The sequence below is a fragment of the Dama dama genome, chromosome 5 (genome assembly GCF_033118175.1).
Source record: "Dama dama isolate Ldn47 chromosome 5, ASM3311817v1, whole genome shotgun sequence".
In the NCBI taxonomy this organism is placed as follows: Eukaryota; Metazoa; Chordata; class Mammalia; order Artiodactyla; family Cervidae; genus Dama; species Dama dama.
In genome coordinates, this window is record NC_083685.1 from 92,027,270 (window position 1) to 92,043,348 (window position 16,079).

At 45.8% G+C, this 16,079-nt stretch overlaps 1 protein-coding gene across 3 annotated transcripts in view; it reads left to right on the forward strand.

Annotated features, from left to right (window-relative positions):
* The first annotated feature begins 11,579 nt into the window (after positions 1-11,579).
* The window catches only part of NXN (nucleoredoxin), a 161,884-nt gene continuing 157,384 nt past the window's right edge, over positions 11,580-16,079 (forward strand). Inside the window, exon 1 of one of the 3 annotated variants that reach the window (XM_061143013.1) lies at positions 11,580-12,009. In XM_061143013.1, the coding sequence (XP_060998996.1) occupies positions 11,650-12,009 (360 nt within the window). In that variant the 5' untranslated portion in view covers positions 11,580-11,649. Of the gene's footprint in view, positions 12,010-12,829; positions 13,137-16,079 lie in introns of those variants that run through there. The other 2 variants (XM_061143014.1, XM_061143016.1) reach the window with 2 other exon arrangements.

Consider the following 16,079-nt stretch of genomic DNA (forward strand, 5'->3'; position numbering starts at 1 on the left):
CAGGCATCTTTAACTCAGCACACCCTGCCACACCCATTCCTTCCAGAAGAGTGAGGGGCCCAGGGTTCTGATTCACGCAGAGGTCTTAAGAGCTGAAGTTGGATCTGAGAGGTTGGGACAGACCCCTGGGCAAGTCCCAGGCAAAGTGGCCTTCCAAAGCAAGGAACAATCTAAACAATTAATCCCTGGGATGCGTTAGAGAGCAAGAGTCAATCCCACAGTGAAGAGTCTGCATCAGAGTGCAGGTGAGATCAAAGTCAGCAAGTGACATCAAAGTCACCTGCTTGCTGCAACTAGAGAAAGCCTGCATGCAGCAACAAAGAGCCTTGCAGCCAAAGATAAAAAATTTTTTAAAAGCTGTGGTACCAGTGTGACCATGGTGAAGCGGGGAGAAGCCTTTTCTGGAACATGGTGGCCTGGATAACAGAAGGAGACACAGATACCCTGATCCGGTACCTCTCTTCCTCCACCCATCTCCTTCCATAGGTGGAATGGGTTTCACCTGATGGAAAGCTTGAACCTCTTCAAGCATATTCCACAAGTAAGAAGTGGTTTCCCATGTCTGTTTCCCTGGCCTGAACCTTTGCCTGTACTCTAGGGACTTCATCTGGCCACGGCCTCATGGGAGTCCAGTCACTCTCACGTTACAGGTTGTCTGTTCTGGCCATGGGGATACAGGGTTGAGGCAGCATCTCAGTGGGTCAGAGAGAACAGGAGACACTTCATGATAAATGAGATTCACAGAGAAGTCAGAACACTCTGAATTGATGACCCATCACTTGGACTGATGGGTAGTGGCACAGATGGGGAGGTGCCACACTGGAGGAGGGCCTGATCCTCTCTCGCCCTGGGTGTCTGGGAGAGCGTGGCTGTAGTTGCCCCAGCATGTCAGGAGCCCAGGAGTAAAAGAAATAGCACAAGTGGGATGGAATGAGGAGGTCCGAGTTGAGAAGCGCAGTGTGTCCTGTGTGAATTTGAGTTGTATGTGAATTTGGTAACAGCAATTAGTCTGAATAGTCCCGTTGCTGGTAGGAGGCCTGGCCACATAGGTAACTGAGTAGCCAACTGAGTCACCCTGGATGGTGGGTACTGGATGAGTGACTTTGTATTTAAAGGGCCCTGATCCATGTCCTTCAAAATCAGAGGACAGCTAGGAGCTAAGAATGGAAATATGGCAGCTGAGAAACTCATGGAAGAAGATACTAACAAGAAGTGGCTGGAGCTTGGCTGGAGCAGATGCTCAGGAACCCCAAGAAGGTGACAGTATCCACCAGCATCCCCAGGATGGCTTCGTCTTCATGTGAGGAGTGTAGGTCAGAGAAGAAATCCAAGGATATTTGAGAATCAAGACTTGGTGTGATCCTGGACTTCCTTGATGGTGCAGTGAATAAGAATCTGCCTGCCATGGGTTTGATCCCTGGTCCAGGAAGATTCCACATCCTACAGAGCAACTAAGCCCGTGTGCCACAACTGCTGAAGCCTGTGAGCCTAGAGCCTGTGCTCCACACAAGAGAAGGCTCTGCAAGAAGTCTGAGCACCACAACTAGAGAGCAGCCCCCACTTGCCACCACTAAAGAAAGCCTGCTTGCAGCAACAAAGACCCAGTGCAACCAAACATAAATAATAAAATAATAAAAACATTTAAAAAAAAGATTTGGTACAGTTCTGGCACCACCTGTCACACGTGATCACATAAGGCAGTGGGTGAGCTTTAACAGAGGGCCACCTGAAGCCTGGCATACCTGTTTGGCTAGAGTTTCTGGTTAGGAAGGAATGATGGTGAGACACCGCACCTGAGCAGAGGCTGCCCCTACCTGGGTGTACTGCCATATTGCTTCACTCTCTGGGCACAAAATCATCAGTGATCCCTTTACCCACTTGCCACCCTCCCCAAAGCCAAAGTTTGCCATGTCCTGATATTACTTTCAGAGATGAATGAGAAAGCCTGGAGTGCTCTGGGTTCAAGAAGGAACTTTCCTAGGAGGGGCACAGTAGGCATGCAGCTTTGTTGGGGCCTCGGTCCAGGCAGGACAGGTATTATTTTTGTTTGTAAATAACTTCTTTAGCCACAGCTCAGTCACTTGTGAGCTCTGTTGATCTGCAAGGAACATCAGCAGGTAGGCCTCTGAGCTGACTAAAGAATAAGAGCCTGTCATTGAATGCATTGCTTGGGCGTCAGTGCCCTGTATGGACGAGAAGCTGTAGGATTGAAAGCTGGACTGGGACTCAGGTTGCTGAGGCCAGCCTGAGTTTTAGAGGGAAACTTCCATCCCTCCATCCAAGAGAAGAGACTTTGGCCCCAAATGGGCTCTGTGAGCACTCAGGAGGCAGCACCAGTGTGAGGTTGGCAGGAAGTGCTTTGGACTGTAAACTGGGAGCGAAAGGATAGAAGCCTCTCGCCCCAGTAAGAGACCTCAGAAAGCAAAGATCAAAATAAATAATAACACACTAAACCTCAAAAAAGAAAGAGCAAAGATCAGCCTGAACCCATCAGGGGAGTAGTTAGCCAGAGGGGAAAAAAAAAAGAAACACCATCAGATTTCCAAATCAGGCTCCCCAGGGTCAAGGAAGCAGATCTGAAAGGCAGAAGAGAGGGTTCATCTAAGGGGGTGTGGCTTTTATCATGCACCCACAGGCAGATCCTGTTATAGGGCTACAGATTTCAGGTAGACCTGAGTTAAAACTTATTTTCCTCCTCAAACCTGCTCATCTTGAGCTTCCCACCGGGGTGAATGGTGCTTCCGTGTGCTCCATTAGTCTTAGATTCCCTTCCTCCTGCATTTCCTATACACCTTTTAAATGTTTTTTAAACCCATCCTTCCTTTTTAGATTCAATGCTCTGATTTAGCCTCTAGTCAATTTTCTTTTTTTTTAAATAATAAATTTTTGGATGCACTGGATCTTCATTGCTGTGTGTAAGCTTTCTCTAGTTGCTGTAAACAGAGGCTATTTTCTAGCTTCGATGTCCAGGGTTCTCATTGCAGTGGCTTCTCTTGTTGTAGAACATGGGCTCTAGGTGTTCAGGCTCCAGCTATTGTGACGCACAGGCTTAGTTGCTCTGAGGCCTGTGGGATCTTCCCTAAGCAGGGATCGAACTCAGGTCCCCAGCATTGCAAGGCAGATTCTTTAACCCCTGAAGCACCAGGGAAGCCCTCTAGTCAATTCTCACTTAATAATTGATTTAATTGTTGGGCATGCCTCCTCCCTTGCTCTTTTCCAAATCATCCACAGGATGGTCTTTCAGCACCAAAGCGTAATCATATGTCCTGCTCAGAATTTTTCTCTGTGTCAGGGTAAAGTCTAAATTCGATGTGTTGCTTCTACAACTTGTGTCCAGGAAGATATATGCTTCTGTCCAAGCTTAGTGCTTTCTTGAACATTTCCATTTCCAGTGGTCTGCTTTCCATAATCTGTTTTGGATCTGGAAGTGGTGGCTCAGAATCATTCTCAATAACGTGTGGTCTTTAGTGTTTGTGAGGTAAGTTTGGACTTTAGGACTCCTTTTCATTTCTTTGATTTGTGCCCTGTTCTCAGTCAAGTGTAAATATATACAGTATTCTTGCCTGGAGAATCACATGGACAGAGGAGTCTGGTGGGCTATAGTCCATGCAAAGAGTCAGACATGACTGAAGCGACTCAGCATAGCACTATACATATATATATATATATATATATATATATATATGTATATGTATATGTATATATATATGTAGGAATTCCCTGATAGCTTAGTTGGTAAAGAACCTGCCTGCAGTGCAGGAGACCTGGGTTCGATCCCTGGGTCGGGAAGATGCCCTGGAGAAGGAAATGGTAACCCACTCCATTATTCTTACCTGGAGAATCCTATGGACAGAGAAGCCTGGCAGGCTACAGTCCATGGGGTCGCAAGAGTTGGACACAACTTAGAGACTAAACAGCCACCATATACTTAAATTTTATTTCTAATTGGATAATTACTTCACAATATATGATGGTTTCTGCCACACATCAGCATGAATCAGCCATAGGTATACATATGTCACCTCCCTCTTGAACCTCCCTTCCACCTCTCTCCCTATCCCACCCCTCTAGGTTGTCATGGAGCACCCACCAGCTTTGGGTTCCCTGTGACATACAACAAATTCCCACTGGCTATCTGTTTTACACATGGTAACACATATGTTTCAATGCTACTGTCTCAAATCATCCCACCTTCTTCCTCCCTAACTGTCCAAAAGTCTGTTCTCTATGTCAGCATCTCTATTGCTGACCTTAGATAGGTTCATCAATACCATCTTTTGAGATTTTACATATATGTATTAATAAATGATACTTGTCTTTCTCTTTCTGACTTACTTCAGTCTATAATAGGCTCTAGGTTCATCCACCTCATTAGAACCAACTCAGAAAGCTGTAGAAATACAGTGAGTAATATCTGTGGTACAGATTGTGTATCTAGACCACAACTTCTTTATCCTTTCATCTGTCGATGGACGTCTAGGTTGCTTCCATGTCCTAGCTATTGTACGTAGTGCTGCAGTGAACACTGGGATACATGTGTCTTTTTCAATTATGGTTTCCTCAAGGTAAATGCCCAGTAGTGGAATTGCTGGGTCATATGGTAGTTTTACTCCTAGGTTTTTAGGAAATCACCATACTGTTCTCCATATTTAAGAAAAAATATTTATTTAGGCTGCACTGGGTCTTAGTTGTGACATACAGGATCTTCAGTCCTCACTGTGGCACACGGGATCCTTTTTAGTTGGGGCAATGCAGGATCTTTTAATTGCATTATGTGGAATCTTTAGTTGTGGCATGCGGGATCTATTCCTTCAATCAGGGATCGAACCCGGTCCCCTTGTATTGGGAGTGCAGCGTCTTAGCCACAAGACTACTAAGGAAGTCCCAGAAAATGTTTATGATTATTTCTTAATTCTTTATACCTTTGACTTACAGTATAGCTGTGGTGACAACAGAGGTATCCTGTACTGTCTCCAGTGCCAAATCCAACTCCAGCCTGATTCTGAAGGGTGGTCTTAATGTTCTGGAGCAGATTTCTTCCACAGCATAATTGTTTGGAGGTTTTATTGATTCACCCAGACTCAACAATCAGACTTGCTTACTATCTCTTCTGCTGTTGCTTTGGCTTTGCTTATGAAAAACTGAATTGGAAATTTGGCCTATAGCCTGGCAGTCTGGTGGATGGTTAGAGCCTACTCCAGAATACTTGTGCAATGAATCACACACACTGCTATATCTGCAGTAGGGTCACATCGATGACAAGTTGTAATCCCGAGATGTGCTCTGAGAAGTATTGGAGGCAAACATAAATATGCATAATGTGTTTGTAGCACTTCGAATTTCTGACTCAGACAAGAATTACAAGGCTTGAAAAACAAGAGACCAGATTCCTGCTTTGCTGAGGGATAAAATGAAATCTAGAAAGAACTGTGATGGTGAATTCCTAAAATTACATATCAAGTGGGTGCCAGAAAGAGAAGGAACACACTGCTGTTGTAACCGGGGAGGACAGCACCCCTCTTTCCCTTCCCTCATCTTTTTTTTGTTTTTTTTTTTAATATTTATTTGGCTGCACTGGATCTATGTTTTAGCACATAGCATTGTTGATCTTCATTGTGGCATGCAGGATCTTTTTTAGTTGTGGCACGTGGAATCTAGTTCCCAGACCAGGAATGGAAGCATGGAGTATTACCAGAGCATTGGAAGCATGGAGTGTTATCCACTGGGCCACCAGGGAAGCCCCTCTGTTCCCTCATCTTGATCTTTGTCAAACCTTGCCTCCATATTTTGCTTCTTGCACCTCTCTTGTCAAACAATTTCCCTTATCAGTACATCTGTCACCAAAGACCAGCTTTTAAAAAAGGAAAAGATAAAGGAGATGCCAAAAACTGTACTACAGAATTAATTAACAGGTAAAATCTTTTTACAGGGAACTTCCAATTAAATGGAATACATTTTTTAGGGAATTCCCTGCTGGTTCAGTGGTTGACTCCAGGCTTTTGCTGCCGAGGGCCCAGATTCAATCCCTGGTCAGGGAATTAAGATTCTGCAAGCCTTGCAGTATGCTGCGCCAGCCCCCTACCCGCGCCCCCGCCAAAAGGAATACTTTGTTTAAATCAGCTTTTACTCAAATTTTGTTGACTCAATTATTTCTTGAAGTAAGTAGACTTGGAAAACTTTTATAATCAAAGTGTTCATTGTGTGCTAATAGCTTTGTTTTAATGGCATCTGAATTTGTGTGTGTGTGAAACACTTTGTCTCTTTTATTCTGAGATGTCTTGATATTCTTTAAATATTCCTTTCTCCACTTGTAGCATCTTAACCTCAAACAGGTTCTTATTTGAAAATTCAAAACATACTTTCTTTTTGGACTAGAATAATACCTTCCGGATTTTTCTCACATTTATTCCAAAGTTCTTCAATTTCCTTCCCTAAGCAACCTGTTACTATTTTTTAAATGTCCTTCCAGATATATTTCATCCATATATAAACTTTACATTTTTGTATATATGTATTTTTTTTCTCCACTTAAAAATTTACAAGTGGTTGCTTAGTACTTTCTATGTATTCTGCACCTTACTTTCTATTGTGTTACATCTTAGAGAGATACCAGTGTATGTGATGGTGAATTTTGTGTGTCAACTTGACTAGGCTACAGCATGCCCAGGTGTTTGGAGGCAGTATATTTTTCATTTGGGTTTCCTTTTCTGGCCCGTTTTTAAAAACTTTTTACTTTGTATTGGGGTATAGCCATTTAACACAGGGCTTCCCTGATGGCTCAGAGGTAAAGAATCTGCCTGCAGTGCAGGAGACTCAGGGGACACTGATTCGATTCCTGGATCAGTAAGATCCCCTGGAGGAGGGCATGGCAACACACTCTAATATTCTTGCCTGGAGAATCCCATGGACATGGAGCCTGGCAGGCGACAGGGGTCGCAAAGAGTCAAACATGCCTGAAGTGACTGAGCAGCACGCATAGCCGTTTAACAATGCTGTGATGGCTTCAGGTGAACAGTGAAGGGACAGCCATACATACACCCATGTATCTGGTCTCCGCAAGACTCCCCTCCCATCCAGGCTGCCACACAACATTGGGCACTCTGGCCCATTGTTAAAACATATGTATTTATTTGGCTGTGTTGGGTCTTAGTTGTGGCACTCAGGATCTTTGTTGCATTAGGCAGATCTTTTTTGGGGGGGCTCCGGCGTAGCAGTTGTAATGCATGGGCTCTGGACCATGCGGTCCCAGTAGTTGCAGTTTACCAATTTAGTTGCTCCATGGCATGTGGGATCTTAGTTCCCCAACCAGGCATCAAACCTATGTCCCCTGCATTGCAAGGCAGATTCTTAACCACTGGACCACTAGAGAAGTCCCTGGCCCATTTATTGAGTGACCACAAAAGTTTCTGGTTTTGAGTGGAGTCCGGGAAAAGGGATGACTCTGCAGAAGGTCCAGGCTGCTGTAGAAGCTACCCTGTCTCCCGTGACCCTGAGAGGCTGTAGAAGCTACCCTGACATATGACCCATGAGATCCAGTGGTGCTTGAGATAGGTCAGTGGCAGATAGGGATGCTGTTTGGAGCCTTTGGCAGCCACTACAGGTGAGGCAAAGAAGAGTAGTTATTCACATTCTCTGTGGATAGCTACTCTTCTTTGGAGAAACAACACATGGCCTGCCACTGGGTCTTCATATAGGCTGAATGCTTGGGCCATGAAATTACCATGCTCCCTGAGCTGTCCATCATGAACTGGGTGTTATCTGACCCACCAACCCATAAAATCAGATGTGGACAGGAACACTTCATCATCACGTTGAGGTGGAATATATGTGATTGGGCCTAAGCAGGCCCTGAAGGCATAGGCAAGTTACGTGCTCACCGAATTCTCTGGTCTTACCATGCTCCTCACCACTCTGAAACACCTGGTTTGATGGAACGATAGAATGGCCTTTGGAAGATTCAGTTACAGCACCAGTTAGGTGATAGTACCCTGCAGGTCCAGGGTGAGATTCTCCAGACTACTGTGTATTCTCTGAATTAGCATCTAGTGTATGGTATATAGACTTTATATTGTAGTATTTAAATATTGTTACTTTTACATCATCGTGTTTAAGTCACGGGCCATCAAGGTGAGTAAACATCCTCAAGGAATCACTATTTCTTATGGGGAAGGAATGAGTGCAGTTTTGGTTGCATACAGTCAAAGCTCAGTTCTTCATAATCCATATACTTGTATCATATTTGGTGGGATCATGATCTTGGTATTATCTTTATTTAGAGAGAAAGTATAGTTTAAGGAGATGCATATGGGTGCCAAGTTGATAAGGGGTAGGCTTGTGATACTTAATTTTATGTGTCAAATTGACTGGGGTATGGATATTTGGTTAAACACTATTATAGGTATGTCTGTGGGTGTTTCTGGATGAGATTAACACATGAAATAGTAGACTCAGTAAAGCAGATTGCCCTCTCCAATGTGGGTGGGCCTCATCCAATCAGTTGAAGGCCTGGATAGAACAAAATGTAAGGGAGAATTCACTCTCTCTACTTGCCTTTGAACTAGGACATAGGTCTCCTGCTGCCTTTGGACTCAATAGGGAGTAGAACTTATACTATCAGCTCTTCTGATTCTCTGGCCTTTGGACTCAGACTAGAATTAACAGTTCTTGGCCCTCTGGCTGGCTGACTACTGATTTTGAGACTTCCTCCTCATTGATACATAATTAGGCTCTTTCCAGTTTTCCAGTCTTTTTCTAATTTCACCAATGTATCAGTAACTATCTGTACATATACATCTTTTTTTTTTTCCTTTTCTTTTTTTTGACCTGGCGCATGTGGCATATGAGATCTTAATTCTCTGACTAGGGATCGAATCCGTGTCCCTGCAGTGGATGTGCAGATTCTTAACCACTCGACTGCCAGAGATGTCTCAACACAGATATATTTTTGTGCACATATGCTTCTAGTCCTGCAGACCAAGGAATGTGATCATTAATCTTTTTTGTGTGTGTGTGATCATGAATCTTACAGGTTACAAATATGTATTTGTCCAGTGCATGTTTTGTCTGGTATCACATGCCTTACAATGCAATTTCTCAAAAGGAAAACTCTGTAATGTGTATGTGCCATAAATGTCAGGCATGTTGTGGTTCCTTAACACATATTTTAAAACAATAATAGTTTGCAGAGTAGCCAGTAACTTCATATAACATAATTAGCTAAATACCAGTAGGGGTATTTTCTTTAAGTGGGTCTCTTGAACCGCAGATTCAGAGAGCGTGCTTTCCATAACCCGAAGGATGTTGGCTGTTCTTTACAGGAAGCCCAGAGAGTCTCTTCAAGCTTCTTCTTATAACAAACACCTACTCGAACTATGATTTTGGAATCATTTCCATTGCAAATCCCCTCTTTCCACACCCCTTTAAAAGGCAGCTGCAATATTTGGCATGTAACCAGGGCCTGCTGCACCAACAATTCTCTAAATTTTATTTATATTTCATGTGCAGTATGTTCAAACTCTCACTTTCCCAGGTGCCAGATGCTGGTTTGGACACACTCCAGTGGAAAGTGCTTTCCTGTAAAATAATAAAAGGAAAATGCTGAACAAACCACCTCTTTATACAGACTTGTACCTGGTATACCAGAGTTAAGTACTGTAATAATGACTTCACTATTTCCCCCAATTTGCAATCCCGCGAATTCCCTCCTCACCTCCCTCCACAACAAATACTTTGTCTCTAGGCATCAGTAAGATGCTTATGGTCCTCTTACATTTCTTCAGCGTTCACTTAAAAGCATCAGGGTATAGGAGTCTGTCTTACATGATTTGGATCGCACCTGATGCAACCCACCCACGGGCATTTCAACTATACGATTTGGGTGAGAAAAGAAAACATTTTAACCCACTTCCAGAATTTTAAAAAGATATCTAACAAATTAATGTCTGCTATGTTAATGGCTTTTATATGTTTTCACTAAAAAGTGATGTTTTCCATGTGTTGGTAATAATACTGTCTCTTCAGTCACACAGAATTTTGCCAGGACACTCAGAATGAACTCAGAATTCGCCATTGTCATAGGGTTCTTGCCTGCCTAAAGGCAATCCTCAATCCAAAGAGCCTACTTATGAAATGAGCAGCAGTGTTAGGTGGATACTGAGAAAGTGGCTATCATTCAAGAGATTGTCAGTCCACCCGTGGTGTCCACCTCTACCTCTTTCACCAGTTTCTGTGGTAACATTTCACTGAGCTGAGAACCAGTACAATTCCTTGTTCTATCCCAGAAAAACTGGGAACCTTAGGCACGAAAATTATGTTTGTGCCAAAAAGCTTGTGGTTATATTATGAGGTTTAAATGAACTCTTGTAAAGTGGGTTATAATTTGTGTGTGTGTGTGTGGAAAGCAGCTATAAAATACAAATATTCTGCATGGTTGCTGGTATCCCTTTGTCTTTTCTTGCTCTTTCCACTAGATGGCGGTGGATGCCCAAGAAATAACTTGCAAAGGCCTGGTGGAGGGCGGTGAGAGGGGTGTTCTTTCCTTTAACTGGGTTGTTGGTAGCTGAGCTGGCACGTTCTTGTTCCTCTGTTGTGAGTGGGCATGGTATAATTTTTCTTTTTTCGTGTATGTGTTGGGGGGAGGCCGGAAGAGTTGCCACAGACCACCTGTTTAATCCAGGTTCAGTTTAAGCATAGGGCAGCATCTCGCCAGCTGGCAAAAAAAAAAAAAAAATCCATAGAATTTCTCTTAACTATCAACAGACTTGGGTAGAAGCTATGGAATCGTTTCAGGAGAGCAGCCAGCATCGATTTAGAGATGCCGCGGCATCTGTTGCCTATATTTGTGGAGATGGAAGAGAGCCACTCGCTGGTGAGGAATGACCGCGGCGACCTGGGGACTGAAATCCACACTGCGACCTGCGATCAACCCACAAGTACTTATGGATTCCCTCCCATGTGCCCATCGCTGTATCAGAAGCTACACAAGAAACACAAGAGGTGGCGTCCTCCCGGCCTCTTGTGGTAGAGAACACAAAACATACAGAGAGATCAGCAAGACCTAGCCGGACTAAGTTATCATTGTGTGAAGACGGTTAAGTCCTACAAGTATTATGAGATCAGTGGGGGTACAAAGGGCCAACGGGATAGGCTGTGGGTAGGGAGAGTGCAGGGAAGAACAAGGAGGGATAAGAGAACTCGGGTGGGAATCTTTGGAGAATTCGGGAGAGAATTTGGAATTCGGGAGCGAAGAGGAAATGGGAGGTAGGGGCGAGGCCAAGCCGGCTCTGCGCGGACTGCAGCTTCGGAAAGGGTGGCTCAGCGACCCCTTCTGCTTTCTTCACTTAGGTCCCAGGCATTTCCGACAGACCGGAGAGTGTCGGGTCAGCCTTCTCGGCAGGACTATCCCCGGAGCACTTCGGCCACGCGGCGGGAGCCCGCGCCACCGGCCGCAGCCAGTGCTCGGGAGGCAAGCTAGGCTACAAAGGGGGCGTGGCGTGGTGAATGGGCGTGGCGTGGGCGTGGCTCCCGTCCCGCCTGTGCCCGCCGACGCCGCCGCAGCTGCCGCCTCCGCCCGCCGCGCGGACCGAGGGAGCGGGGTCGCCGCCGCCTGCCCGCCCGGGTGCCCGCGAGCCCGGGCTGCGGTGGGCCAGGATGTCGGGCTTCCTGGAGGAGCTGCTGGGCGAGAAGCTAGTGACTGGCGGCGGCGAGGAGGTGGACGTGCACTCGCTGGCCTCCCGCGGCATCTCGCTGCTCGGGCTCTACTTCGGCTGCAGCCTGAGCGCCCCCTGCGCGCAGCTCAGCGCCAGCCTGACCGCCTTCTACGGCCGCCTGCGGGGGGACGCGGCGGCCGGGCCCGGGCCGGGGCCGGGGGCCGGGGCGGCGGCGGAGCCCGAGCCGCGGCGCCGCCTGGAGATCGTCTTCGTGTCCTCGGATCAGGACCAGCGGCAGTGGCAGGACTTCGTGCGGGACATGCCGTGGCTGGCGCTACCCTACAAGGAGAAGCACAGGAAGGTGAGCGGCGCCGGCCTCGTAAAGCGTTCCCGGGAGCCGGTCCTCGCGGCCCCCGGCGCCCCCGCTGCCCTCTCCTGTAGTGCACGCGCTTCCCCTCCTGCTCCTCAGCGTCCCCTGCCTCTGACCGCCCCTCGTCCCGGGAACTCGCCGGCTCTGGGTTCCGGCGGCGGCAACTCGGTGTCGGTGCCAGGCCGCGCCCGCTGGGGAAGTTTGAAACCCCTCAGCCCCCGGGACCCTGACTCACGTCCTGGGGAGTCGAGGGCCGGGTCCCCGCATGTTGGGAGCCTCCCGTAGCGGGTGGCTGCGGTCGGGGGGCTCCCGAATCGGTGACCCCCAGCCCCGGGCAGAGGCCCGGGGAGGGGACCCCTTCTTTCCCTCAGCCATCGACTCCCCGCGGCTACCTGTGGTGGGGGTGGGGGGGGGGGAGGGCGCCGGCCCCCTACCCATAATGCCCGAACCAGGAAGTTTCCTCTCTCTCCGAGAGAAATCTGCTTTCCTGAGGCTACCTCCTTGCTGTGGCCGAGGGCGGGTCCCCCGGCGCCCTGGGGTGGGGGTGTCGGTCGCTGACCTCGGCTTTGGGCGAGAAGGAAGCTTGGTCGTCTCCCGTTGCCCTCCCTCCGCTCCCGCTTTTCCCTCCCTCGGACTGAACTAGAGGCCACCAGGGAGTCTTTCATTGTCTAGCTGTCCAGCCAGCCATCCCCCCTGATACCTCCCGGGCACCGGACCAGTGTGGCTGTTAGTGGCTTGGTTGGTGGGCCACTGGTGTCTTGGCATCGAATTAAACGCTGAACCAATTCCTTAAGTGCAGACTGACCAGAAGAATGAGGATTGGGGGAAATTTACAGTCCTCTGTCAACTTCTCAACCCCTCCTCTCCCGCGGGTTTGCTGCTGAAATTAGCTTGGATTTTTGAGTGTGTCTGTTGGATGAAGATGTCTGTTTTAATAAAACGAATTCAGGAAATTTTGCCATGAATCGAAACAGAAAAAGTTTTGGAGCGCTCTTGCTTAATTAGTATGCCTGCTGCAACGTGTGAATCCAGCCGGGTGCTTTCCTGAGGAAAATCTCTGTTTCTGGAGTGGACAGAAGGGCTCTGCTGGGGGCGTTTAGATTCCACTCCAGAGGATGGTAAGGGCATGCCATTTGTTTCTTTAATGCCTATAGAATCTTGTTGAGAAGCATGATTTAGATTTAGTGAGAGTAAAAGGCTTATACTGTGGCCCCATATGTCTCAAGTAAATCATCCACAGAAGCAATGTAAGGTACAGACTTGGTATTCAAAGTATGAAACACAGTTTAACAAATAGATTTTGTAGATTTAGCATTGGAAAAACATGGACTCATAAGCCACGCAGAGGCAACACTTTGCGTTTTAACCACTTTTTAGATGATCTTACCCATATTTGACTTATCTGCTTGGTACAGTGCAGGAATATGAATGGCCAGTCCTTTTTTTTGCTTTAAAACATGGGAATCCTTTGTTTTCCTTGGTGGTAGTTTTTATGATCCTTTTGGGGAGGAGTAATGTCCAGAAAGTGATTTATCAAGAAATATTTTCATTATTATGGCCTATTTCTATTGTAGACCAAAGTCTGTGTAAAGTACTGTCCTTATTGGGCATTACAAATGATTTCTAGCTTTTGCAAATACACAATGATGGTAAAATGTTACAGACTTAAGGCCTATTGTTATGTTTTCCCCCATAAGTGTTGGAAATAAATTTGCTGGATAGTAAAATAAGGAGCAAATTGAGATGTTTCGCAAATGCCTAAACCTTTTCTTCCAAAAAGATATTTGATGTGACAAAAGATCCTGATGCTGGGAAAGACTGAAGGTGGGAGAAGGGGACAACAGAGGATGACAGGAGGCTTGGCATGCTGCAGTCCAAGGGGTCGCAAAGAGTTGGACACAACTGGACGACTGAAGAACAACAACAGCAACAACAAGCCATGCCTGCTTCACTATGTCTGACCAAGTCCTTTTGCACACACACAAAAAGTGGTTTGTGACCCCAGCCTGGACCTGTTCATTCCACCAAGATGAGGGTCTGGATGATACCGGGCAGACCCTGACTTGAAAATGCACTTCAGTTTGCTGGCATGTGCCCTCGCCATGGTGTGTGAGCATCTTACCAATTTATTTATTTATTAAAAAAAATTTTTTTTACCAATTTATTTTTTACTCAGAGTTTTTCTGACTCACATTCTATAGTTCACTTTGTTCTCTAAAACAAGTCCCATTTTTGAGAAGGTAGTTTCTGCCCCTGGATATTCGTGAATAGGCAACTCAAGATTTGATCCTAGAAACATTCCTTTTCATTGTGACATACCAGGTAAAAAGGCTCTATCCAGCTGGGTTTCTTATGGAAAACATACTCTTGGAAATTATAACAGCTGTGTACTTACTTTGGAAGAAATTATTCTCTCCCTTGAAACCAAAGAGATGTAAAACATTCCTTTTCTGTAATTTTGAGTTTTTGTCTCTCTTGTTTGAAATCGGGGTGCTTAGAAATCTGTGAGCTTGTGATGCCAATTCTTTGATAACAGTGAAAAATCCAGGGCACCCCCCGTTTAGGATGCTGACTCAGTGGACACTTACCGTCTTGTTGATGGACCCTGTCCATGTTGTTTCACCCAATGATAAAAATAGCATTAAAGGAAAGGATTTTGTTTTTACATTGAGGGGAAACCAAAGTTCCAGATTACTAATTTTTTTCAAGTTCTCATTAACATTTATTCTTAAAACCATTCATATACTTCCCATTGGGATAACAAAGGATATGGTTCTAATTAGTTATTGGCTGGCATTTCTCTAAAGAAAATTGAAAAATTATGGTGGGGAAAGAAAATGCCGTGTGGTATTTTTTTCTGCTTTTATTAATTTCCCCCTTATTTAGTAAGAAAGTCTGGGGATAACCATATATGTTAAAACTGCATTTTGCCTGGCTTCTCTCACCTTGATTGAAACTGTGAGAGAACACCAGCTAATAGGATTCCCGCATCTTTGAAAAACAAAATTTCTTTTTGGAAGATTGTCCTGTTTCTGCCGTCTTTCATGGTCGGTGCAGAGGTAATTGAAGCTTCATTTTTTGGCTTCCAAGCACACATATAAATAGCTATGTAGAAATTATTAGATGATAATAGAAACTTTGAGTGCTTTCATAAGAGCTGCGTTGTCAGGAAACATATAATCCTAAAGTTAAGGCAGTTAGATTTGTTTTAATAAGTAGGTTTGTTTCTTGTTTTGTTAATAGACATTTTTCAGATCTCTGGAGAGAAAATGTGATGAATAGTTGGAAAGTGGTGAAGATTTGGACTTTGGGGATTTGATCTACCCCTTTGCATGTGTGCTAAGTTGTGTCCGGCTCTTTGTGACCCCATGGACTGTAACCCGCCAGGCTCCTCTGTCAATGGGATTTCCCAGACAAGAATAGTGGAGTGCCATTTCCTTCTCCAGGGGATCATCCCAACCCTCCCGACCCAGGGATGGAAGCCAATCTCAGGGATAAAACCTGAGCCTCCTACATTGGCAGGTGGCTTCTTTACCACTGAGCCACCAGAGAAGCCCATTTATGCCGGGGCTGAATGCCTGATGGAAAACATTTGATCGGGGTGTGCACCCTGACATGAAAAGATGCAGTACCACTGGTCTTGCTCTGGACAGGTTTGATGGGCCCTGGCTTGGTTCTAGAACTTCCTGCCCTACAGAAAGGGGACAAGAAAGTTGGAGCAGAGAGTGTCAGAGTAGGGGGTTCTGGTCTAGCATCTCTGATCCACCCTCTTCAGCCAGGGCAAGTGGTATCTTCCTGTACCCTGTGTCGGTTGTGGTTCAGACTGAGTCAGAGACTTGGCTTAGAATTCACCTGAATCCCTTGGCTGTATGGATGGACCAAGATTTGGTACCATTCCTGACAGTCTTACAACTCCATCTCTCCGAACTCTTCCTCCCTCTAATCAAATACCTTAAGCCACCAAGAGAATGATTTCTGCAACAGCGACACATCACTCTGCAGGTGATAAAAAGATGGTAAAAAGGCACGGCTGTGAACACTGGACTTTTCTGCCTTCCTCA